The sequence below is a fragment of the Lactuca virosa genome, chromosome 6 (genome assembly GCF_052849685.1).
Source record: "Lactuca virosa cultivar CGN04683 chromosome 6, Lactuca_virosa_CGN04683_v6, whole genome shotgun sequence".
In the NCBI taxonomy this organism is placed as follows: domain Eukaryota; kingdom Viridiplantae; phylum Streptophyta; class Magnoliopsida; order Asterales; family Asteraceae; genus Lactuca; species Lactuca virosa.
In genome coordinates this window covers 33,145,607-33,171,878 of record NC_136431.1, presented here as the reverse complement: position 1 = coordinate 33,171,878, position 26,272 = coordinate 33,145,607, and the positions used below count along the sequence as shown (strand labels likewise).

At 34.4% G+C, this 26,272-nt stretch overlaps 1 protein-coding gene across 1 annotated transcript; it reads right to left on the bottom strand.

The window, feature by feature from the left end:
• Positions 1-8,238: 8,238 nt before the first annotated feature.
• BXL1 (beta-xylosidase 1) lies at positions 8,239-14,389 on the bottom strand. The gene is made up of 7 exons (XM_079057029.1): positions 13,893-14,389; positions 11,815-12,093; positions 10,346-10,515; positions 10,161-10,258; positions 9,734-10,078; positions 9,233-9,646; positions 8,239-9,101 (listed from the first exon to the last, which is right to left on the bottom strand). The coding sequence occupies exons 1-7, from the start codon at positions 14,313-14,315 to the stop codon at positions 8,500-8,502; spliced, it is 2,331 nt and encodes a 776-aa protein (XP_078913155.1). The 5' UTR covers positions 14,316-14,389; the 3' UTR covers positions 8,239-8,499.
• Positions 14,390-26,272: the final 11,883 nt, after the last annotated feature.

The following is a 26,272-nucleotide window of genomic DNA, read 5'->3' as shown; positions in this document are numbered from 1 at the left end:
AACCGCAAAAGAGAGCGTGTGATTGGACAGGTATCCGAGTTTGTGACGGATAGCTGAGGGCTTATGACCTTTCATGGTCGGATTTGGGTGCCGTATACGGGCGGGGCACATAGCACTCTGATGGAGGAGGCGCATAGATCGAGATTCTCGATCCATCCCGGGGCCACTAAGATGTATTTGGACCTGAAGAGAGACTACTGGTGGCCCTGTATGAAGAGGGATGTTGCATGGGTAGTAGAGAGGTGCTTGACCTGTCGCCGGGTTAAGGCCGAGCAACAACGTCTGCATGGAAACTTGCAGCCATTAGAGGTTCCCCAGTGGAAGTGGGAACAAATTTCTATGGATTTTATCACCAAATTGCTGAGGACCGCGAGAGGTGTTGATGCAATTTGGGTGATTGTGGATCGGCTGACAGAGATATATGTGAGGGGGGTGGTGTTGCGGCATGGAGTGCCGATCTTGATTGTGTCAGACCGAGATGTACATTTCACTTCCAGGTTCTGGAAGAAGTTCCATGAGGAGTTGGGTATGAGATTGCACTTCAGTACTGCTTACCACTCACAGACGGATGGACAGAGTGAGAGGACGATACAGATGCTCGAGGACATGCTTCGAGCATGTGTTATGGACTTCGGGGGAAGTTGGGACACATACCTACCTTTGGCTGAGTTTTCTTACAATAACAGCCACCATTCGAGTATAGGTATGCCTCCCTTTGAGCTTTTATATGGGAGGAGGTGTCGAACTCCCATCTGTTGGGGAGAGGTAGGGCAGCGAGTGATGGGTAGCACTGAGATAGTGCTTAAGACGATTGAGCAGATACAACAGGTCAGACAGAGGTTGATGACATCCCAGAGCCGCCAGAAGAGTTATGCGGACAGGCGGCGATCCGAGATCGAGTTCCAGGTTGGAGATTTCGTACTCCTGAAGGTATCTCCTTGGAAAGGAGTGGTTCGATTCAGGAAGAGGGGCAAGCTGGGGCCCCGATACATTGGTCCGTTCAGGGTGACCGCGAGAGTGGGTAAGGTAGCATACCGTTTGGAGCTACCTGCGGAGTTAAGCCAGATTCATGATACCTTCCACGTATCCCAGTTGAGGAAGTGTATAGCCGATGAGACGGCAGTAGTGCCGCTAGAGGATATTCAGGTGGATGCGAGCCTGAATTACATTGAGAGGCTGATCGCGATCTTGGATCGAAAGATCAAGGTTCTGAGGAACAAGGAGGTGCCTCTGGTTCAGGTCCAGTAGCAACATCGGAGAGGGTCCGAGCTGACTTGGGAGTCGGAGACGGAGATGCAGGAGCAGCATCCGGAGTTGTTTGCAGAGTAAGACTTCGAGGGCGAAGTCTGATTCTAGTGGGGGAGAATTGTAACATCCGGATTTCCAGGTATCATAATTTAAGTATTTATTTTGAGTTAAGAAGAGGGACTCGACGAGTTTACGCATAAACTCGTCGAGTAGGATCGCGACTGATGACTCAGATTAATGAATGGACTCGACGAGCCGGTGAGTCGACTCGACGAGTCCGCGCTGTGGACAGAAACCCTAAATCTTTGGGTATGTGCCCTATTTAAGGGTCCTTTTGGCCTTCATTGGCCGCCACACACACACTTGAAAGACCCTATCGAACCATAGAGCATAGAGAGTGAGGGAAGGAGCTAATTACACCACCATAGTGCATTCTTGCAAGGAAGGAAGGGAGATTCAAGCTAGGCTGCTTAGAGGGGGCTCAGAACTTCTTCTATTTCATCAAAGGCTTCTGTTTGAGGTATGAATCCATGCCTATTTTCGTGTATAAAGGAGATCTCATGAATCTAGGGTTTCTTTACCCCTTCTTTAGTTGGAATATGGAGCATGTGGAGTCCCATTGAGGAATAGACATTAGATCTGGACCTTGAGAGCTCCAGAGAGTCCCAATCATCCAACTTTATGCAGTCCCATTGGGGTTTTGAGTCTAGGTTGTCATTTTAAGAGCTATTTCTTCAAATAGAGCTTGTTGTGTGGTGCATAGACATAAAGATTGAACCTTTACGTGACTTTTGGGTGCTAGAAGGCCAGATCTATAAGTTAGAGAAACAGATCTGACCTCAGAAGGTCAAATGAGTGTTGCCATGGAGGAAACTCGCCGAGTCCATAAGAGGACTCGACGAGTCGGATCGGGTTGCCCCGCGATTCGTGATCAGTGGTAACCCATCGAGTGAAAGTTTAACTCGACGAGTCGAGTGAGGCCTTAGGAGGATTCAGAGGATACACATGGACTCGCCGAGTCACCCGAGTGCACTCGACGAGTCTGGTCAAAGTTGGACCGTTGACTGGAGTTGACATCAGTTGACCTTGGGGGTTTGGTCAAACTGATTCATGAGATGCCGGGTAGAATGGTCTTCTATCCATTCTTTAGAGATGAGAACATGAGGAGAGTATTTATTAGAGATATTATCATTTTGATAGGCGGAGGCTAGGTCGGGGATATCGAGCACGAGAGTTTACTAGACATCGTACGAGGTGAGTCTTCTCGCTATACATTACCTAAAGTGGTATCTATGTGCAGACCGGAGGGTCTTATATGTTATGTGTATGTTTGAGCTTATGTGCATTGTGATATATGCATGATATGTGTTATATAGACCGGACCGGAGGGTCCAACGACTTACGAGGCCAGAGGGTCCTCGAGTAGACCGGACCGGAGGGTCCAACGATTTAGACCGAACCGGAGGGTCCAACGAGCTAGACCGGACTGGAGGGTCCAACGAGTTACGGGACTGGAGGGTCCCGCTGAGACACATTGACCGGAGGGTCATACCGAGTTATAGCCTCGAGTGGCTTATGTGCTGTATGTGGTATTTTGGGGAACTCACTAAGCATTTATGCTTACCGTGTTATGTGATATGTGTTTCAGGTACTAGCGAGGATCGCGGGAAGGCGCCAGCATGATTTGTACACACTGACAGAGGATTTTGTATTTGAGATTCTGGGATATATTTTACCGTGATAACATTTGATACACTTGAGTTTTGAGATGATTTATATGAGATATGTTATGTTTGAAAAATGAAAAATTGTTTGAAAATTTACGTCGTTACAGTCAGGGCGACTAGCAGTAAGATAAAGTAGAGAACCTATCATTCCTGTAAATAGAGTCACATTCACATCAACACCATTTGGATCAACACCAATAGACATTGATGAGGACATTAGAGTCTTGGCCGGCTTGCAATCAGATAATCCATACTTCTTCAACATAACTGCAATATATTTAGTTTGGAAACGAAAATATCGTCAGTTTTTTGTTTGACCTGCAAACCCAAAAAGAAATTTAGTTCACCCATCATGCTCATCTCGAACTTTCTGGACATAATCTCTGTGAATTCTGAACTAAGCTTTTCATCAGTGGATCCAAAGATAATATAGTCCACATACACTTGGGCAAGAATGATACGGGATCCTGAATTCTTTATGAATAAAGTATTTTCAATCTTTCCTCGATTGTGTCCATTTGAAAGAAGATAGCTTACCAATGTGTCATACCATGCCCTAGGTGCCAACTTTAAACCATAAACGGCTTTATCAAGTCAATACACATGGTTTGGAAATTATTCATTTTCAAACCCTAGAAGTTGCTTTAGAAAAACATCTTCTTGAAGATCACCATGTAGAAAAGTAGTCTTGACGCCCATCTGATAAACTTTGAAGTTCTTGAAGGAAGCAAAAGCAAGAAACAGGCGAATCGCTTCAAGTCTAGCAACAGGAGTGAAAGTTTCATCATAGTCCAACCCTTAAAGCTAATAGAAACCTTGAGGCACAATTCTAGATTTATTTCTTATAACAATCTCATCCTCATCCATTTTGTTTCTAAAACCCAACGAGTGCCAATTATAGTCTTCCCTTGAGGTTTTGGAACAAGAGTCCACACACGATGTCTTTGAAATTCATTCAGCTCATCCTCCATAGCCTTGATCCAATCAGCCTCTTTCAATGCATCAACGACATTTTCTGGTTCAATCATAGAGACGAAATTAACAAACATGCAGAAGTTGCTGTTGAATCTGCTGCGGGTGAGAGTTTCAGAATTTACATCTCTAATGATTTGAGATTCAGGATGATTTCGGAGAATTCTTGGATTTGAACTTTCATTTGTGTTACTTTGAGCAGAGCCATCTTGATTTGATGGTTCAGCTTCTTCAGGGATGGCAACCCGATCTTCAAAGATAGGTTGTAAACTGATTAGTTGATCAACATTTGGTACAACAGGCTCAGTGTCACTTGGTAAAAACTCAGGAACGAGATCAGATGGACTGTAAGTAAGTTCATTTAGATTTGATTAAAGATGATCAACTCGATCATGAATGAATGAGTCTTCATCAAAGTTAACATGAATTCTTTCTTCAATAATTTTCCTTGAAAAATTGAATACCCTGAAAGCCTTGGATATGATGGAGTAACCTAGAAAAACTCCTTCATCATCTTTAGCTTCAAACTTCGAACGTTGATCTCTTTGATTCAATATGTAACAAACACATCCACACACATTTTTCTGAGGAGTTCTAACAGTTGAAAAGTTCTGAGAAATTCCTGAGATTGAGCAAAAATTTTCCAAAGAGGAGTTTCTGAATTCAGTTCCATGATCACTACATAATTGCCTGACTTTGTGATCATAGAGTACTTCCAACTGCTTAATGAGGGCAATGATTTTATCAGCGACATGAGTCTTCTTTCTTAAAAAGACAACCCATGTAGACCTTGAAAATTCATCCACAATGACAAGAGTGTATTTCTTTCCATCCATTGACTTTGTCTTGAAGGAAGACTTGGTTTTCTTCCCCTTTTCACATGTTGAGCACAACTTGTCCTTGACAAACTGCACTTTAGCAATTCCTCTTACAAGCTGATTCCCTGCAATCTTCGAAATGTTCTTGCAGTTCAGATGCAATAACCTCTTGTGCCAAAACCAATTAAGATGAGATTGAGTACGAGAAAAGAAGCAATGAAGAAGAGATTTGTTAGCATAAAACATATCCAAAACATAGATGTTGTTTTGTCCATTTGCAATAAGAACATTGACATTCTTTTGATCAACAACCTTTCCTTCTCTCTTGTTAAAGAGAACTTCGTAGATAGCGTCACATAGTTGACTGATTGAAATGAGATTATGCTGAAGACCTTTCACATAAGAGACATTATTGAAAACAACGGAGTTGCACTTGATGAATCCAAATTCCTTTGTAGCTCCCTTGCCATTATCTCCACACGTAACAGTTGGACCATCTTTCTTTATAAAGTCTTCCAAAAGTAACTTGAATCCGGTCATATGTCTTGAGCATCCACTGTTAAATACCAAATCTGTTTTTTACCCTGAAACTAAGATATACAGTAAGCCCTGAAACAACAAACAAACAAAATGTACACAATATACACTGACCCATCTGCAAAGGGTCACTCAAAAAAAAATATTATAACATACATCAGGGATACAGTTCAAAGAGTTTCCCTTTTTGATCCACTTATCATTGTGAATCTTGATGTTGTCAACGTGAACGAAATTCTTTTCAAAAGTGCACTCGCTGACTTTGTGAGATGCATCACCACATCGATAACAAACTTTGACTCCATATTCCTTTAACAATTGATTTTGATTTCTTTTCAACAGCTGAATCTGAAGAACTTTGATTTTTGATTTAAAAGTTCTTGATTTAGTTCTGGAACAAGGAATGTCATCGATGGTATGCTTAGATATTACTTTGTCATGAGGCTCATGATGCATTCAAGATTCATCAGAAGTAGAAGAATTTGATTGATCTTCAGGTTCATATTTGCTAACTGAGCACTGGGGAAACATGCTAAGATTTTCGTTCACATAATAAAGTTCACCATTACATATAGGAAACTTTAGTAAAATTTTAGTAAGGAAGAACATACTCACGATGAGAAGGTTGGTGAGAAGGATCAAGAGCAGATAATTTAGAAACACATTTAGTAATGCCATTAGAATCAGTAGAGCTGTGAGTATTAATTAAAGCTTGATTTATAAAATAAGAACTCACAAATCTACACTTAAAATCTTCTTTTAAATAGTCAACTTTATAAAAGGTTTGCTTAGTCTCAACAACTTTATTTAAGGAAACAACACCTTCTATATCACCTCCAAGAATTTTCTCAAACTGATCTGGAATCTGAGCATTAATAATTCTTGCGACATTAAAGTGAGAAGATGTCCTGTTTTTTTAAAATAAGTTGACTTCTTTTAGCATGATCAACAACCTTTTCTTTTTCAGTGTGAAGAAAATTATTGGTTAGCGAGATACATGTGTTTTCCCTTTTTAATATAGAAATATATTTTTCAAGAAAAGAGAGTTTTTCCTTGAGTTTCTTTAACTCAAGACTAAGAGCAGATTTTTGCTTATTTGAGACAGATAGATCAAAGCGCAAGAGATCAATTGTGTGATCCTTTTCGATAATCAACAGAATAAAAATTTGACAATATTCTTTACCTGATACACTGAGGTATCGTAACATTCTGACTTGAGATCCTTATCATTGTGAGGAAGATCAGCATCAAGGGTTCCAATGCTATCATGTGAATCGTCAACGTGAGATTCAATTATCTTAGCCATGAGACACTTACTTTCATCGTCGGAGGATTTTTCCTTTTCAAATGCTGATGATAAAGTGATCATCATCTCTTGAGCAGTTGATCACTTTTGGACATAAACCTTCTCATAAAAACTAACATTCCTCCGCCATATCTAGTGGCTAAAGACGGTGTGGGACGATGAAGATTAATTCAACGATGTTGCAAAAAACAAATCAAAAGTGGCAAGAAAACTTCTTCTTGAAGGTGAACCCATAAACAACTATGGCTATAACTCACTGATTAGAGTTAGATATGGTGGTTAGCTTCTTTACACGACGGTATCAACCAGTGACGTGGGTTTTGTTAAAGAACTGTTGAAAAGAGACCCATTGCTTGTTTTTGGTGAAGGAGAGTATGGTGTTACTAATATATTGTATGTTGCTACACTCAGAGGAAGATGATGAAATTAGAACTTGATGTCCGCTCTGTTCTGTACCATCAAGGAAGAAGAATTTCTCCATCGTTTAGATTATTTTTCTATTTTTTGGATTATTTCTCCATCGTTTCTATTCTATGGCTGATCAAGAGCTCTATAAGCAATATATAAAGATGATCCTGAAGCTTTGCTTAAAGGTGTTGCCATGGCCGGACATGTTGGCATTCTCCGTCAACTCGGTGACTTAGTGGAGTCAATACATTTGTTAGCTTCATCTCTACTGATTTTTGGTACTCTAAAACAAGCCACACATATGGAAATCAATAAATTTTCTTTTTGCCTGCCATGTGTTTGTTGAAATGTCAAAGAGAAATGAAACATCTATGCAAGAGCAGGATCTGAAGTGAAGGCTTTAATATAGAGAACACGGGAATGGGTAGCGATGGCGACATTACGGTGGTGGTGTAGTTGGGAGGAAGTAGCTCCGACAAGGTGTGTGTGTGTGTGTGTGCGGGGGGGGGGGGGGGGGGGGTTGAGTTGCATATTTTAGTGTGTGTATGCGTGTGTGGGTTTTTATTTTTATTTTTAGTGTGTGGGTTTGTTTTCATCATATTTGTTTGCAGGTTTTACTCTGTGTGTGTATGTGTGTGTGCGTGTGTGTGTATGTGAGAGAGAGAGTGAGAGGCCCATTGTATATTTAATGATTATAAAATATTTACGAAAAATGAAAAATAAATATACTAAGTGTATAATAGTTTTTTCAGTTTTCTGATGGACAAAAAACGCAACAAAACTAGCTTAAAAGGACAACAAAGCCAAAAAAATCGATGTTTGGATTAAACCTCAGGAAAAATGCATACTACAAGGACCATTTTTGCAGTTTGGTCTATTGATAATATGCCAACAACTACGCTTGTAATTGTCATAAGAAAGTCCAAATTAAGATTCAACACAGATGCTGACAAAGGTGCGAATCATTTCGTAACTTTATTTATTTATTTTAATGGATGCCGATGAGGGAAAAAACAATCAATTAGTGAATAAAAGATAATCTATAATTTCTCGATGGAAGAATGGTTAATGAATTACAACATGTTTGGGTCAAAATAATATTCAATAAAGAAAAGTTTGGCATCTTATTTATGACCAAACTCTGAAACAAAAACAATATATCTTGTTCTGTATTTTAACGAAGGTTGTAAACAAACTATGAGACAAAATAGCAAAGCAAGAATTCATGAAAGAAATATGTTTATTCACATCCTTTCTTTAAATTTCTTTAATTGAAAGTTACATATACAAACCAAACAAATTAAGCACCTCACACCTATAGGGTTTTAGTCCCTTAATAATTTTCTTTTGAATTAAAAGAGAAAAATAAAATATGCTACTAAACACCCCATTTACAGTTTCTGTTTTAACCGAGGGGCAAAAGTAGGACAGTAAAAAATGTAACTTTTGATAGTTAAAGGTCTAATATGAAAAAAAAACATCATCAATACTTAATTTCTTCTATAGTTGGGCTGATAGTTAAAGAATGCTTAAGATCACCAATGTGTAGGGTGTGTTCACCCATTGGAACCCTTCGGATCCCAAATTGGTCCACCACACTCATGTGTTTGCAGACATGTAGGTCAAGTGCGACCCTTTGTAGCCCACCAGCCACCACATGGACCTTTTGGAAGCCCACTAATTGCTTGTTTGTGGCCCATTTCCCTTGTGGTGGGCTCGAGAACACCATCACAGTATGGGCCCCGTCTATGGTTCCTGTATTCTTAACGTCGACGTGTAGTCCCATTAGGAGGTTCGAACATTTTGTGTGGGATACACGAATTCCGTTGGTTAGGGTTGTTGTGTTGCTGTTTTCAAGGTGGATTGGTACCATAGAGACTGAAATCGATGTTGGGGCTTGAGCTATGGAATGTTGGAAAGTTGTGTAACTTAGACCATGCCCGAATGGATAGACCACAGGCCCTTTGTAAAAACGGTAGGTTCGGCCCGGGTAGTTATGGGCCGGGTCGGCCCTCATTGCCATATTTGTCATTGGCACCTTGGCCAAATACTCTTGTGGGTACCATGTCATAGGCAACTTTCCTCCTGCAAGCAATCCACGAAAAAGATATTAGTAGCCTAAAATATTTAGGCCCATTGGACATATACATAGGCTCAATGACTTGTCTAAACTCATTGGCTTTTAAGAAAATTTATATCTTTTTATTTTTATTAACCTGGATTTGTTGTTCCAAATAAAATATCGGCGATTGCAGTTCCACCTGATTGACCTGGATACCCAGCCCAAATTATAGCCAAAATCCGAGGGTCATTTTTAGCGAAAGTGATGTCTAGAGGGCCACCAGACATAAGGACAAGCACAACCGGGCCTCTTGAAGCTTTGGCAACTCTAGATATTAGCTCTTGTTGATGTCCAGGCAAGAGTACATTGACCCGATCTCTTTGTTCGGCTTCAATAGATTGATCAAGGCCCATGACCAATACCGTTGCATCAGCTCGTCGGGCAGCTCCTTCTGCGGCTCCAATAAGGTGGTTTCCTTTGCAACTCACGTCGGCACATCCTGCCTGGTGAATTGTCTTAACATATCTAGCTATACCTTGTAAGGGCATAGTATACCCGCAAGCAATTCCTAGAAATATCCAAAATAAACAATATGCTTGTTAGATTTGTTTTTAAAAATTTTATACGAATTTAATTTAATTTTTAAAATACATACCCGCATAGTTGCCTATCATGGTGACAGTGACATCTGAATTTGGACCAACAACTGCAACGGTACGATGTAGCGATGTTGACAAGGGTGGGCCTTTTCCACGGTTGTCTAGAAGGACAATCCCTTGACGGGCCGCTTCTAGCGCAAGATGGTCACTAGACCCTAAGCACACATCTGGGATTCCTAAGTTTGCGTAAGGTTGCCTAGGCCCATCAAACATGCCCAAACGCATTTGAACCACCATTGTATTGTATAAGGCCCCATCAACATCAGCCTCTTTCAATTTCCCTTGTTTTATCGCCCCTTCCGTATACACGGCCAAAAACGGGCCACAATCCAAATCAAGACCTACAATAAATAAATTCAAATAAAATGACGCACAAAGTAATATATAACATGCTATATAATTTGACTCAAAATTTGTACAAACCTGCTTTGATGCTATCAGCAGCTGCATCTTCTGGTGTTGCAGTATAGTGTTGACTGGTATACATAACTCCGACCGAATCACAGTCCGAAACGATGTATCTGTTATTTTAAGAAAACTATTAAAACTCAAATTTGAAAACGAAAATAGTGAATCATTGTTGCATAAATTAGTCGTCTAAGGCGTACCCATTGAGGCGCCAAGTCCCGCGAATCGTGTTCTTGAGGAGATTCTCATCCGCACACGTAGGCTTCCCATTAACTTGATTGTACGAACACATTACACTAGCAACTTTACCTTCTAAAACACAAGCCTTGAAGGGCACATTATATGTATCCTCCAAATCTTGTTTACTCACCTGCATAAGAAAGAATTTATACCACTTAATCTTGTACTGAAAAGACCCAAAAAAGGCGTAAAAGAGGTTGAAATTTAGTCACATAGTTATTTATTCATAAATTTTAAAGATTTACATAAAAAAATATTGTATTTTCATGGTTCTTAAATAATTGATCTATTAACAACTAATCAACTATATGTAACTTTCAATATAAATGTTTACATAAAGTTGCATTTTTTGGATGCAACATTAAAATGATGTTTTTGTATGCCACTTTTTCTATGGGGTATGAAAGAAAGCTACGTTTTTGGTTAGATGTTAAAAGGTGCATATGTTTCAACAATCGTGAGCCACTTTTTGTATAAAATAAAGGTAAGGTTTCAACGGATACAATATTTCTTAGGATATATGCTTCTTGATGTGATGGAGTGTAAAAAAGTTGCGTGATAGTATAAACTTATTATATGGTTGATTTCTTTTACCAAGAGTTTATCAAATTTGTCAATTTTGGTATCGGATGCAAGTTTTTATTCAAACATTTGAAATTAATTTAGTAAAATTATTCTGGGTTTACAATAAAGTGTTTTTTTTAAATAAAATAAGTGATAATGTTTCCTTTTATGACCAAAATATGTAATTTTGACTAAAACAATATTATTCATATTTACCAATTTATATAAATTTTTTTTCCAGTTTTCTTCTATTAATTATGCAACTGCATTTCCACCTGTTAAACTAGTTAGTGTTTAACAGTGTTTTTTGCCAAAATGAAATGCCATTGTATATTTTGCACAAAGAACTATACTATTGCATAAATTATAAAAACAAAATAAAAGGTTTTTACACATATGCATGTTTAACCCAATTAACTATATATGCCACTTATTCAACTACGTTCCAAAATTTTGCCTTGGCATGTTCATGGTGCATATTTAGCAATCTGATCCTAACTTTTATGTTGCCGTTTAAAAAAAATGCATTTTTCTTGATTTTAGATGCCAAATGATGTATCTTTTTCCTACGGTTTCTCTTTTCTATTACAAATGTAAGTACTTTAGTAATTTCTCATTTTTGCTAAATGATGTGATTTTCTTAAATGGTGTATTTATGGTAACAATTTCTCAATTTTTTGTGGCGATTTAAAAATAGCACCGTGTCATTTGGTAACTAGTTTTGGAGAAAATCATTTCATTAATTCCAATGCTTTGTTGCTACCATATAACATTCTTTGTAACCAAGTTCCAAAAAAATCCTTATATTTCGTTTTAATGTGTTAAAATCTAGTCATTTTTAGTAACCATATGACACTTTTAGTACCTTTGCATTGAAGTGAAAACGATCAACTCCATTCCAATTATCAAGATCGTATGCAGTGTAGTGCTTACAACAGGCTGCAACTTTCAATCTGTTACCCACATTGCCTTGAAGTCCTTTCACATATCTAACAGCATATCGAGCAGACAATACTGGATCCTCTCCTGGTGTTTCTTGACCCCGACCCCACCTCGGATCCCGAAATATATTCACATTTGGACTCCAAAACGTTAGCCCCGCCTTTCCTCCATTGTACATTGCCCGTGCTTCATTTGATACCACCTGAATATATTTTTTACCGAAATATTAAAAGACAAGAATCTCTAAGACTGAAATACTATATCTCTCAAACGATATAATATAGTATATTTATTTAAATTCATAGAAAACGATTTATTACAACATATATTTATGAAATTGCGTGTTTAGTTGCATACCAACATTGGCAATTTACAATTTCATATATTTTAGTGAGATTTTTGAATTTGTTATTGTTATTGTTGTTATTTCTATGATGATAAAAATCTCAAATATGCAACAACTTATACTTTATTAGTAGAGAAAGTATAATTAGTCTGTTGTTATGTCAAAGTTTGTCATTATGAATAATTGAAAAATATATAATAATAATAAAAAGAATAGGGGTCTTTTTGGAGGATGGGTAATAACTTATTATAGTAGAAAGAGACCCCACAATTAGGTTAGGGGCGAAAATAAATGGTCCAATTGGTCATGTATATGAAAAGTATGGGCTATAACTTACAAACATGCTAAAAAAATCCACTTGTTCTGAAAAGGGACATGACAGCTTGTACCACCAACATCCACAAGCTACTGTCCTGGGTTATCCATCTTTGTTTTTGTTATATTCCCATACATAAAATACTTGTATATTATGTATCAGAAGTTGTATTCTCAAAACATCAAATACAACATCGTGTTTCCTCGGTTTACTTCTTACAAAGGTCATTTTGTGGTAATATACCTATGTAAAACAACTCTTTTTCATTGGTTATGGTTTTGATTTTATCATTTGATAGTTGTTCATTACGCAATTAAATTAACTATGTTAATAAAGTAAGATGCTTTTCATATCAATGCCTCATTGAAAGCAATTTTTCTTGTTAGATGTCTCATGTCTAAACTACTTATGAATCTTATATAAGACATTAGGCTAGGGAGTTTAGCAAAGTTAAAGCCAATGCCCGATATCATATGAAAAGACAATAATACCCTTTTGATAAAACACGAAAACATATTATAGCCTACCATTGTTACATATATATAGGTTAGAAAAATGTACACTTTATTGATTATTGTTTGTTTTGTTAAGGAAAATGCATGCATGTTATTCTAATTTTGGTTATATGCACTCACGAAAATGTTTGGGCCTAGTAAAAATGAAAAAAAGGAAATGTTTGTCGCATTTATATATACAGTCAAATAAAATATAACACTACACCCCTCTATGTTTACTAGATATGTGTTAAAAGCCCCTCAATTATTGCTTTGAAGTCACATGCAAATAAAAAAGATTTTCTTTTTCTGTCAAAACAGGCACTGTTTTCTGGCAGTAGAATTTGGTTATCTTGTGAGTGAACAGTGAACCACATTAGCACGAGCACCAAAATCAAGTAAAAGTAATAATTATTTAATATGCTTGTATTCAAAGTATTAATAATTCTTATAAATTTATAAGTAGTACCAAATAAATGAATATTTTTTTAAAATACAATATGAAAAAACGATATATAATTATATAAACAAAGTATACAAAATATGGTTGTGTGGGTCCTTTTCACATTTTTATTGAGACATGGGTCTGGTGTATACGTATTGGTCCTACCGTTTTACCTATATCTTTTTTGTTCGTTTTATAGAATTATAGGTTATTCGTATCTCATGCATACAATATATATTTTAAATAAAATATATATATGTAAAGTAAGGTATTTAGTTTGATTATAATTCGAAAAATCGATCACCTCATAATTACTTGAAGATAATTATCATTATCTCCTTATTTCTCTAGCTTTATATTATTATACAGAAAATAAGAAAACAAGAAAAAGTCTAATTACCGTTCCGATTTCCTCCCACAAAGTGTCGTTAAACGTGGATGCAGTCGTGATAACTTGAGGAAACTGCGTGGCGCCATGAAACTCGGGAAGGAATTTAGTTCCAGGACCCACGTCGGAGACACCATGCAACGCCTCCGACCACCATTCATATCCCTGAATCCCCAACCGAGGAATACCGGCGGCATTATTTACCAATAATCTTACCTTCTCTTGTAAAGTCAAACGTCCTAACAAATCTTTAACCCTAACTCCAATGGGTAAGTTTATCCGACAAAACGGGTGGTCTTTAGTGACCCGATTACTGGGATCACATGCAAACGGAGTTCTTGATTCTCCAGTGGAGAGGAGAAGGAATCCGATGAGGAGGAAGAAGAAGAAGGTGGAGGGTGAAAGAATGAATTTGGTGTGAGTTATTTGGACCATCTTTGTGTGAGTTTTGGTTTGGTTTGAAGGAAGAAAATGAAGAGTGAAAAGGTATTTATAGGGTGATATTTGAAGGTGGCGTATAGATGGTGGGTTAGTTTTTGTGTTTAGGATTGGATTTACACGTCCCTTTATAACGATGTTGGCCACTAGCTGCCTTACCTCTTAACACTCTACATATTCTGTTTTCTTTTCAAACAAAAGACAATACAAACCCAGCCCATACATACATACATACATACATACAAATGTGTATGTGTGTGAAAAAGTGTATTAATTTAAGGTGCAAATTGAAAGAGAGAAAGATGAGGAGTACAGCACGCATTTGGTTAAAACGTCAATTATGGATGACAAGCGCAATAAAATGGGCAAAACTACTATGTATAAAAGATTACTTATTTACTTTAGGAAGTTAATGAATATAATTTATCTTCATATATTTATAAGATTTTACTATGTAAGTGAGGATTGAAATAACCAACTAATAAAATTGGTACATGGCGCGCACTATAAATTTAAGGCTTTATCTTGGACCATTTCCACACAATATCATTTTTTTTATATTAAAATGCTATAAAAACAGTGTAAACAACCATATATATATATATATATATATATATATATATATATATATATATATATATATATATATATATATATATATATATATATATATATATATATATATAGAGATAGATAGAGGGGTAAGTTCAATTGAGAAAATAAAAAAGTTTGAGAATGGGGGAATCGTTCTCAGCCACTCATTTATTTTTTCCGCAAAAGCCTTTGTTGTACCAGCGGAAATGGATAAGGAATACACATGTGTTTCCAACAAAACATGTTTCCTTAAACTATGCTAATCATTACCTTAATATATATACAAAAACATAGTTTTTTTTTTGTTTTTTTAATTTTTAAGAAGCTATTTATATCGAAAAATGATTTTAAATATACCAAAATTTATGATTTTTTATTCTCTACAAATAGACATCCATATTGATATACTTTTAAGATAAAATAAAAAATTTATTTTTTTTATATTTTCAGCTATCGTTATTCATAAGTGAATAAAAATGCATCAGATTTTTGCTATAGTACATTCGTTATTCACTTATAAATAAAAATATATAATTAATTTTTTTTTACAGTTTAAGTATCATTTATACTACTTATTCATATATGAATAACAAATTAACTGTAACAAAAATCTGATAAATGTTTTATTCATATATGAATATAAAATATGACGACAACTAATACACGTTTTATTCATATATAAATATAATATATGATGAAAGATGATGTAAAAAATATATTTTAAGTAAGAAAACTTTATTGCGTGTCATATTCTTATATGAACGATACTTAAACTATAAAAAAAGTTACGCATACGTTTTATTCATAAGTGAATAACGAATATACTGTAATAAAAATCTGATAGATTTTTTTTATTCACTTATGAATAACGAGAGCTGAAACTCTAAAAAAAATAAAATTTTTATTTTATCTTAAAAGTATATCAATATGGATGTCTATTTATAGAGAATAAAAAATTATGAATTTTGATATATTTAAAATAATTTTTCGATAATAATGGCTTTCTAAAAATAAAAAAAAACGAAAAAAAATATGTTTTTGTGTATATTAAAGTAATGATTAGCATAGTTTAAGGAAACATGTTTGGTTGGAAAACACATGTTTATCCGTTATCCATTTCCGACGGTACGCCTAAGTGTTTTGCGGCAAAATAAATGTGTGGCTGAGAATGATTCCCCCATTCTCAACCTTTTTTTTTCTCAATTGAACCCTCCTTTTATATATATATATATATATATATATATATATATATATATATATATATATATATATATATATATATATATATATATATATGGTGAGGTTCAATAGAGAACCATAATTAACCAAGGAACCAATCTTTTTTTCAACTTTTACAACTTATTTTTTATCAAAAAAAAAACTAAAAATACAGAAATTCATAACTTTTTATCATTTTTCCAATGATATCAAATTCGATTTTTTTTTACGTCAAATTCACAATGTGAATCTTTGAAAATTCACAACGTGAATCCGGATTCACACGGTGAATCCGAAAAATATTTTTCACATTCACAATGTTAATATATGAATTTAGATATTTTTAGATTTTTTTTTCGATAAAGAATAAACTCTAGAAATTGAAAAAAAGATTTGGTTCCTTGAAGAACCAATAATTATGGTTCTTTATTGAACTTTTCCATATATATATATATATATATATATATATATATATATATATATATATATATATATATATATATATATATATATATATATATATATATATATATGTTTTACATAAAAATATATTTTCATTTTAAATTTATGAAGATTGTTAAAAGCACCTCTCAAGTTACTAGCTTTTCACTTATTTGCTTACATCTTTTTTATATATAAACTTTATAAAATACATTATAATCAAATTAGTTATTTATATTTTATTAATCCTAGGTATTTTATTAAAATGGGGTACAACCCAAAAAATAATACGAGCTAGAGGATAATTCTCAACCACATATTTTCTTAAGGGAAAGAACGTCAAACGTTGTCTTTGGACGTGATACAATCATGCATTATGCACGTCAATGTAATACGAACTCGAATATATATGATTATATGTGACGAACGTCCAACGAACGTAATTTAAATGAGTTTTTCTCTTTTTTCGTTTTTTTTTAATTTTAATTTTATTATAAAGATAAATTCGGTTTTTTAGTTTTTTTTTTTTCGTTTCAATTTTTTTAATGTTTTAAGTAAATCTATGAAGTTAATTGTTTTTTTTTTAAGTTTTTTGAACTGAATATTAGTTTGGCATTTTGTTATTTAACAATTATAAGAGTTTCCAACCATACATTATTAAAAATTATAATATTTTTGGGTCACAATATTTATGGATAATCTATGAAGTTAATTGGTTTTTTTTTGTTAGTTTTTTGAACTAAATATTGGTTTGGCCTTTTGTTATTTAACAATTATAAGAGTTTCGAACCATACATTATTAAAAATTATAATATTTTTGGTTCACAATATTTATGGATAATATCATTTTGTATCATAAAATTTTTATCGTAATATATTCAATTTAATCAAGTTTTTGGTCATAACAAAATTTGGATCATATTTGTTGAATCATTTAATTTCGAATAACAAAAGATCGACTAAGTGGTCATTTGATAGTTACTGACTGAGCTAGTGTTGATTGAGTTAGAACTTCTGACTGAGTCCACATCTGATTGAAACCATGTTGTTTGATTATATCTCTGACTGGTTGTGATGAATGATGAAAAATGACCATATTACCCCTTGATGGAAAACTTTATATAACACCAAAAATAACAAAGAATTTTATTCTCTATTCTAGAAAAGGCAATGAACTTTGATTGAACAAACTAATAATTAACAGAATAAGCAATGAACTTTGATGATAAATACACATATGCAAAGAGAACATAATAAAAAAAAACATGAATTACTTGTTTCAATCAAATTACAAAACAATTTGGAACACCAACTTTGACTTTTAATTCAATACTTCATCATTTGAATCATCCTCGAATCCTCTCCCTGAAAAAAAAAGTTTAAAATCAATAATAAAAATCTTTGTAACAAGAATCACAACATATATTTATATAAAAAACTGCAAGACCATCTATGCATTCATAAGGTTCTCCTGCTTCAAGTTTCAATTGACACCACTTGAGAGATAGAGATTAATATATATATATATATATATATATATATATATATATATATATATATATATATATATATATATATATATATATATATATATATCATGAAATCTGTGAATGTTTAATGTGTAGGTTCAAACAACATAACATATTGCAACAGGATAAAAGATTTATTTAATCATCATACCAAATCTATATATTTCCTTACATATGATGTGATTTTGTGAATTTAAAAAGAAAAAGAATGAACTTACAAGAAGGATTCAGAACTTTGACCTTTCTTCAATCTCATTCATATACTTGTAAATATCTTTATCGGCTGGAAATTCTTATCTCTTCCATTAATGTGGCACTGGAAACAGAGAAACAATTAATAAACAAGTGTCTCAAACGATCACACTATGTATAGAAATCGATGGAGATAGTAGGCAATACAAAAAACTTACCGCATAGCAGAAAAATAGAAGCAAACGCGTTCTCCTTCTCTATCTTTCTCCCGATCGATCGATCGATCCTAAAAAAATCGATTGAAGAAATCGTCTCTCTCGTGCAAAAGTTAAAGGAAGAAAAAATCGATTAAAGAAGAAATCCCTTACCTGCAAAAATTGAAGGAAGAAGAGAGCGCCGACGGAAAGAAGTTGCAGGCTAGGAAGGGCCGATGGAGGAAAAGAGCGTTGTGTCGTTCACGATGGGGGACGTTCAAAGCTTCAAGGTGAAATGGAGAAATTTCCCAGTCAGTCTCTTTTTTACGAAGAACCGAATCAGACGATTTTAGATGACCGAGTAAGAGAATTGGACCGGGTCATATGCTTTTAGACCTTTATCAAACGAGTTGACTGGACCGAGTCAGCCAAAACGGCTACAGCTGACCCGGACCCAGTCAGTTCCATATCAAACAGGCCCTAAAGATAATAACATATTTGAATCAAAATATTTTTGGATTATAACAAGTTAATGATCATAAAATACTTAATAATCTCATTTTGGATCATATTACTTTCGACCTTAGTTTTTTAAGAATTTGTAATCTTTTAAAATAAATGTTATATCTAAAGAACTTCATTTTTGAAAATTTCATTTCAAAAGGTTCATAATATATTATATATAATAAACGTTAATAGGATTTTTTATTTGTAGAATAACAACTTTTACTTCTTATTTTTTGTAAAATCATAGATTTCTTTAAAAAAAACTTAGGTACCTTTAATATTTAATATTGTTTGACCTTTTGATGTTTAACAATTATAAAAGTTTTGAATCATAAGATATTATCATAATATATTTGGATCATAATATTTTTGGATAATATCATTTTGGATCATAATATATACAATTAAATCAAATTATTGGTGATAAGAATTTTTGGATCATTATATTTTCTGAATTAATTAATTTTGAATCATAAAAGATACGACTAATGATTATAACATAATTGGATCAAAATAGTTTTGGATTATAAAAAATTAAAAATAACAAAATATCGAATCATATATTTTTTGAATCATCTCATTTTGGATCATATTATTTTAGCATTAGTTTTTTTAAAAATGTGTAATCTTTTAAAATAAAATGTGATATCTAATCAACCATATTTTTGAAAATTTCATTTCAAAAAATTCATAATATATTATATATAACAAACTTTAGTAGGATTTTTGATTTGTAGAATGACAATTTTCACTTCATATATTTCATAAAATCTTGGATTCCTTTAAACAAAATGTAGGTACCCTTAATATTGGTTTGACCTTCTGATTTTTAACAATTACAAAAGTTTTAAATAATAAGATATTAAATATCAAAATATTTTTAGATCATAATAATCTTGGATAATATCATTTTGGATCATAAAATATTCAACTAAATGAAGTTTCTAATCATAGGAATCTTTGGATCATTATATTTTCTCGATAATTTAACTTAGAATCATAAAAGATACGAGTAAAGATCATAACATATTTGGATCAAAATATTTTTGGATTATAAAAAATTAAGGATCATAAAATAATGAATCGTATTCTAGCTCATATTATTTTCAACATTATTCAAAAAAAAAAAACTTGTAATTTTTTAAAATTAAGTGTGATTTCCAAACAACCTTATTTTTTAAAATTTCATTTCAAAAAGTTCATGATATATATATATATATATATATATATATATATATATATATATATATATATATATATATATATATATATAGGGCTAGGTTATAATGTGGATGGACAATTATTGTGCAGACGTGTGGACAATGCAATTCTATGAGAATTACTAAGAGAATACATTGTTTAGTAATGCAAATACGTTCAACCTTACAAAAATATCGTCATTTTCATGCATTCTCACTAATTCTTATTAATTTTTGTTCTCACAAATCGTTTTTCACTCATTATCATTCTGACAGAATACGATTCAATAAACATTCTGACAGAATGAGAATAATAATTAAAAGTCTATAATAACCTTATAGACGATTTAATTAGTGAGAATGTGTGATAATGACAATAGTTATGTAAGATTTAACGTATTCATATTATTAAACAACATATTTTCTTTGTCATTCTTATATAATAGCACTGTCCACACGTCCACACAATAGATGTTCATCCACATTTGAACCTAGCTATATATATATATATATATATATATATATATATATATATATATATATATATATATATATATATATATATATATATATATATATATATATATATATATACTTTAATAGGATTTTTGATTTATAGAATGACAATTTTCACTTATTATTTTTATTATAAAATCTATGAGTAGTAACCCATCTCTCTATGTTGAACTTACCATGTTACTCTTCCAGATTTTCCTAAATGCACTTGGTCTTTCAAATTTTTAGACAAAGTGCCCCATACTTTTAAAAACTAATTATTATTTTTTCACATTATATCCTAACCAACCAGTTATATAAATAAAGGGTCTAAATTTGTCCTCGCAGTTCCAACCATCTTTTCAGTTCCTATCTGATCCTATATATATATATATATATATATATATATATATATATATATATATATATATATAAGGAGGATTATTCGGAAATCAGTCGACACTTGTCAAGATTCAGAAAATATCTTATGCCACTTGTTAAGCTTTGATGACCCTTGTTAGGAAGTAATGTGGATAACACACGAAACAAAAAGCACATAAAGACACAATATTCACGTGGTTCAGTCAAGGTGACCTACGTCCACAGCTGGGAGGGGAGAATTCTTATTCACAAGGTTCTCAAAAAGATTTTACAAATACAACCATCATAAATTCGACCTACTCACTAAGGATAATAAAGACACAAAAGACCTCTAACAAATGACTAGCAGACATCCCTAGTTATAGACTATGGGTTAGATCTAAACCCCTAATGGGTCAAACCCATCAATCTATAGGCCCATGAAAGGTGTCAACCAATCACAATCCGCCTTGCAACCTCATCTAGAACCTTCGTACTTGAGATACATTACTTGAGTATCAGCCACATACATGATAGAGTCTCATCAGCTAAAATGATTTGTTATGAATGACCATGGCATATCATGATGGAGAATCCTTCATCATGCACCAAAGTGGTACAACATGCCATTTAGGGCATACACCTTGAGCATCTTCAACTTATGAGCATCCTTGGACAATCTTGATCATCCTAGTGTGCCACATCAATCCACCTAATGGCACATCATGATACATTAGTGGTGCATCATGATCATCAGTAGTGCATCCATGCTTCAATAACACATCACGAGTCGATCAATACTACAGAGTACACCAAGGCACATTAGAGTGGCACACCTTTGTACCAAGGTGGCCGGTGTGACATTTTTATACTAAAAATATTTTAGTTATAAATTTATAAAACTTTTATCTAACACGTCTTAACTAACACTCACATATGCAGTGAATATGGTCGAATATAATATAGTTGCGGTAAATAAGGGTGTCGAACTCTCGGGGAATATGTATGATTGATAACAGATTAATTTAATTGAAACAAAAGAAATAAATATGGGATTTTGTTTAATTGAAATCTTAAACATACAATTCAAACTAACAGACATAGTAAATCACTAGAATTAAAGACAATGATTTTGAAGCACTTCCACTTAAATTTCGAATCCATATTTCCTATGGTGAATATAGGATATTGTAATGAAGTATAAAGAGATTATTGAGTTGACTAGCAATTATGATCTAATTACTAATACTTGTGATTAACAAGTGACTAACTTCAATGTTCATGAGACTAGAAACCTATAACCATTTAATTATTAAAATTACTTATGAATCAATCATGAGTTTAATCATAAAGTTCATAAAATTAAACCTAGCAAAGTTGGTTAAACTAATGCTCTCTTAAATGCAAAAATTATGTATTGATATTACTTAACCTTAATATTGGTTAAATCACTAGTCCTAACAGTTTACGATCAAAAGTTATTGTGACATCCTTCAAATTTTGGTCAACAAAAGGCAACAAGGGTCAACAAAAGTCAATTGTGCGTATATTAGGTCAAAAAGGCGAAATGTGATTTTCGTAACATCCGTAATGTATTATCGAATATTATAATGCTACGTACGCTATTCTGAATTCATTATCGAATAAACGCTTGTATTGCGAACAATAAACTATGGTAACGTAGTAATTCGATAAAATACACAAATATTACCGGGAATTGGGTAATGTTCATAACACGAGGTTTACGTGTTCACAAATCCATAAACACGATTCAAACATCATATGACCTATTATTTAGTTAATATTCCGGTGGTTTTCCGGAAAAAGGTCATACATCAAGAAAAGGAAAGTTACCACGATTTGACACTCATATTTTATATAACGAATTGGAAAATAATTAAATTATAAGGTTCTAATATTATTGTTAATAATATTAAATAAGAATATTTTTGTTAGTTATTAAACCTTACAAATTTCTCTTATTACACTATACTTTTATAAAAATACAAGACTTTTATAAAAAAGGGCTAGAATTTTTTATAAAAACCATAAGAGACAAAATGTGTCACCTCTCTCCTAATATTTCCCTCTCCTCCCAACACACTCATGATCTCTACCATATTAGAATAATACTAGAACCCATGCCTTGAATATTTTATTCATAAGGCTTTACTTGATTATAATAAGCTACACAGCTTAATTCTAATTAAATAATCACACAAACATGCTTCTTCCCTTCCCCATGCATCCCACCTCACTCTCCTCCCTCCTCTATACAAATTACGACCGAAAAGGCCTTTCCTGTAACACTCTAAATTTTCAAAACAAAATTTTCATTTTTAAATCACATAAAACTCAGTATTACATTTCTCAAAACCACAATGTATCAGTTGTCAAAACACCATTCAACAAAATGACTGATAATATCCTAGAATCCTCAAATATAATCTCGAACAGGTCTATATAATCAAGCTGACGCCTTCCCGCGATCCTGAGAAGTACCTGAAACACATATAAGACAACATGGTAAGCAAGAAGCTTAGTGAGTTCCCCAAAATACCACATACACAAATAATAAGCCTCTCATAGCTATAGCTCGACATAGACCCTCTGTCATGCGTCTTAGTGAGGACCCTCTGGTCTCACGGCTCGGTGTGGACCCTCCGGTCATGTGTCTCAGTGAAGACCCTCCAGTCTCACAACTTGGGTTGGACCCTCCACTCCTGTATCTCAGTGAAGACCCTCTGGTCCCACAACTCGGTTTGGACCCTCCGGTCCTAACTCAGCAAGGCACAAAATAATATAGCATATATGACAAAGAAAAAAATGCATAATATCACATAACTCAATATAAGCACATAGGACCCTCCGGTCGATAACTCAAATAAGACCCTCTGGTCGATAATTCAAATAAGACCCTCCGATCACACAGTATTACCACTCAGGTAAGTATAGTGACAAGACTCACCTCGTAAGTAAGCAAGTAGATCTAGTACCCCACAAACAGTCTAGACTCCGCCAACATAATATAATCATTTCTAATTAACACTTAATAATCAAAACTCTAAAAAGTTAGTCTAACCCCTTTCCTCACTCTCGGAAAGGGTGAAAGAATATTTTACCCCTCCATTGTCTTCTTAACTCATGTCTTGACCAAACCCTAAAAGTCAATGGAAGTCAACGCTCGAGTCAACAGTCCACGTTGACCCAACTCGTCGAGTGCACCTATGCGACTCGTCAAGTTCCTCCTGTTCTCAGAAAATCGGGAAAACTCCAACTCAACTCGTCGAGTTGTCTCATCAACTCGTCGAGTTGTAGCGCGTCCAGACTATTGGGGAAAACCCTGACCGACTCGTCGAGTTGGCTCATCCACTCGTTGAGTCCCATAAGTCAATTTCTCATTCAGATGATTTTAAGCAGAACTAAAGCCCCAACTCTAGATCTAGCCTCCCAAGGCTGAAATACCATGTAAACCTGCAAGCTTTACGTCCATGCATGCCACCTGTGACAACCGTCAATTTTTGGCCAAGTCAAAGTCAACTAAAGTCAAAAAGTCAAACCGGTCAACTCATCTAACCCTTGTATATTAGGGTTTCCATTATGACTCTTATTGTACTACTCGCAATCTTAAAATAAAGTATCACTTAGAGTATTCACGTGTTCGGAAATTCTAAACCCTAATTAGAGTAAGTGATGAATCTACTCGATAAAACATTATTCCATACCCCCTCGAGAGCGTATAACATTCACAACAAGGCTTAACAGAGTGTAAGAAGCTTGCGTTGCGAAGCCAAACACTCAAAAAGGTCACAAAAGATTCTAAACCCTAATTAGAGTAAGTGATGAATCTACTCGATAAAACATTATTCCATACCCCCTCGAGAGCGTATAACATTCACAACAAGGCTTAACAGAGTGTAAGAAGCTTGCGTTGCGAAGCCAAACACTCAAAAAGGTCACAAAAGAAGTCTCTCCCAATCTCTTTCACTCTAACTCTCCCAAAACTCTCTAAGTAAGAGAAATCTCTCCAAGAATGTGAAATCTCTCCCAAATCTCTCCAAGTATGTGAAATCTCTCCCAAATCTCTCTGTATGAGAAATCTCTCCAAGTATGTAAAATCTCTCCCAAATATCTCTCTGAATGAGAAATCTCTCCAAGTATGTGAAATGTCTCCCAAATCTCTCTCTATATGAGAAATCTCTCCAAGAATGTCAAATCTCTCCCAAATCTCTCCAAGTATGTGAAATCTCTCCCAAATATCTCTCTGAATGAGAAATCTCTCCAAGTATGTGAAATCTCTCCCAAATATCTCTCTGAATGAGAAATCTCTCCAAGTATGTGAAATCTCTCCCAAATCTCTCCAAGTATGTCAAATCTCTCCAAGTATGTCAAATCTCTCCCAAATCTCTCTCGAAATCTCTCTCAACTTCTTATAATCACTCGGGGCATCCCGACCCTCGATTTAGTCGAAAACTGCTAAAAAACGGAAGTCTACGCGAAAAACAGCCCTAAGGAGCCGAAACCCCTCTTAGGAGCCGAACCTCCTGAGAACCGAAACCCTCTCAGCCGAAATGGACCGAGGGCTCTGTCTATTTCGATCCCCTGATCATGTTGAACCGAGCCTTCTCATAGAACCGAAAGGCAACAGCCGAGACCGAACCTCGCAGATAGCCACCGAGACCGAGCCTCGCCTTCTGTTCCTTCTCCTCGCACTCTCGGTTCCCTCTTCGCACCTTCGGTTCCTCTTCCCCTTCTCTCGGTTCCTCTCCAGCGACCGAACCCTCCTCTCGGCTCCCACCTACTTTCGGTTCGAAGCATCAGGAACCGAACCTCCGGCCCAGACTTCGGATTTTCGCCTGTTTTTCCCGGTTTTTGACCATTTTCACGTATTAAGCCCGTTTTTCGTGATTTTAACGCGGGATTTTCTCCAAAAATCATATTTTAACATATAAGACCTTAAATATTCATAATTTAAACATATTTTTATTAAAATCTTTATTTAAGAATAAAATCTAGTGGGTGAATATTTGAGGTGGAGTGTTGACTTTACCTTAGTGTGTAACATAAGCAACCTCCCATACCCACTCCTTGACCATCCACAGTCACTATTCCACCATACCTAGTCATTTCATAGTACTTTTCCAGCCACACACTTGGTCAAGAGCTGGAAAGCCCTCCTCTCTCCTCACATTACTCTCATTTTCCTCCAAGTGACAAACTTCATT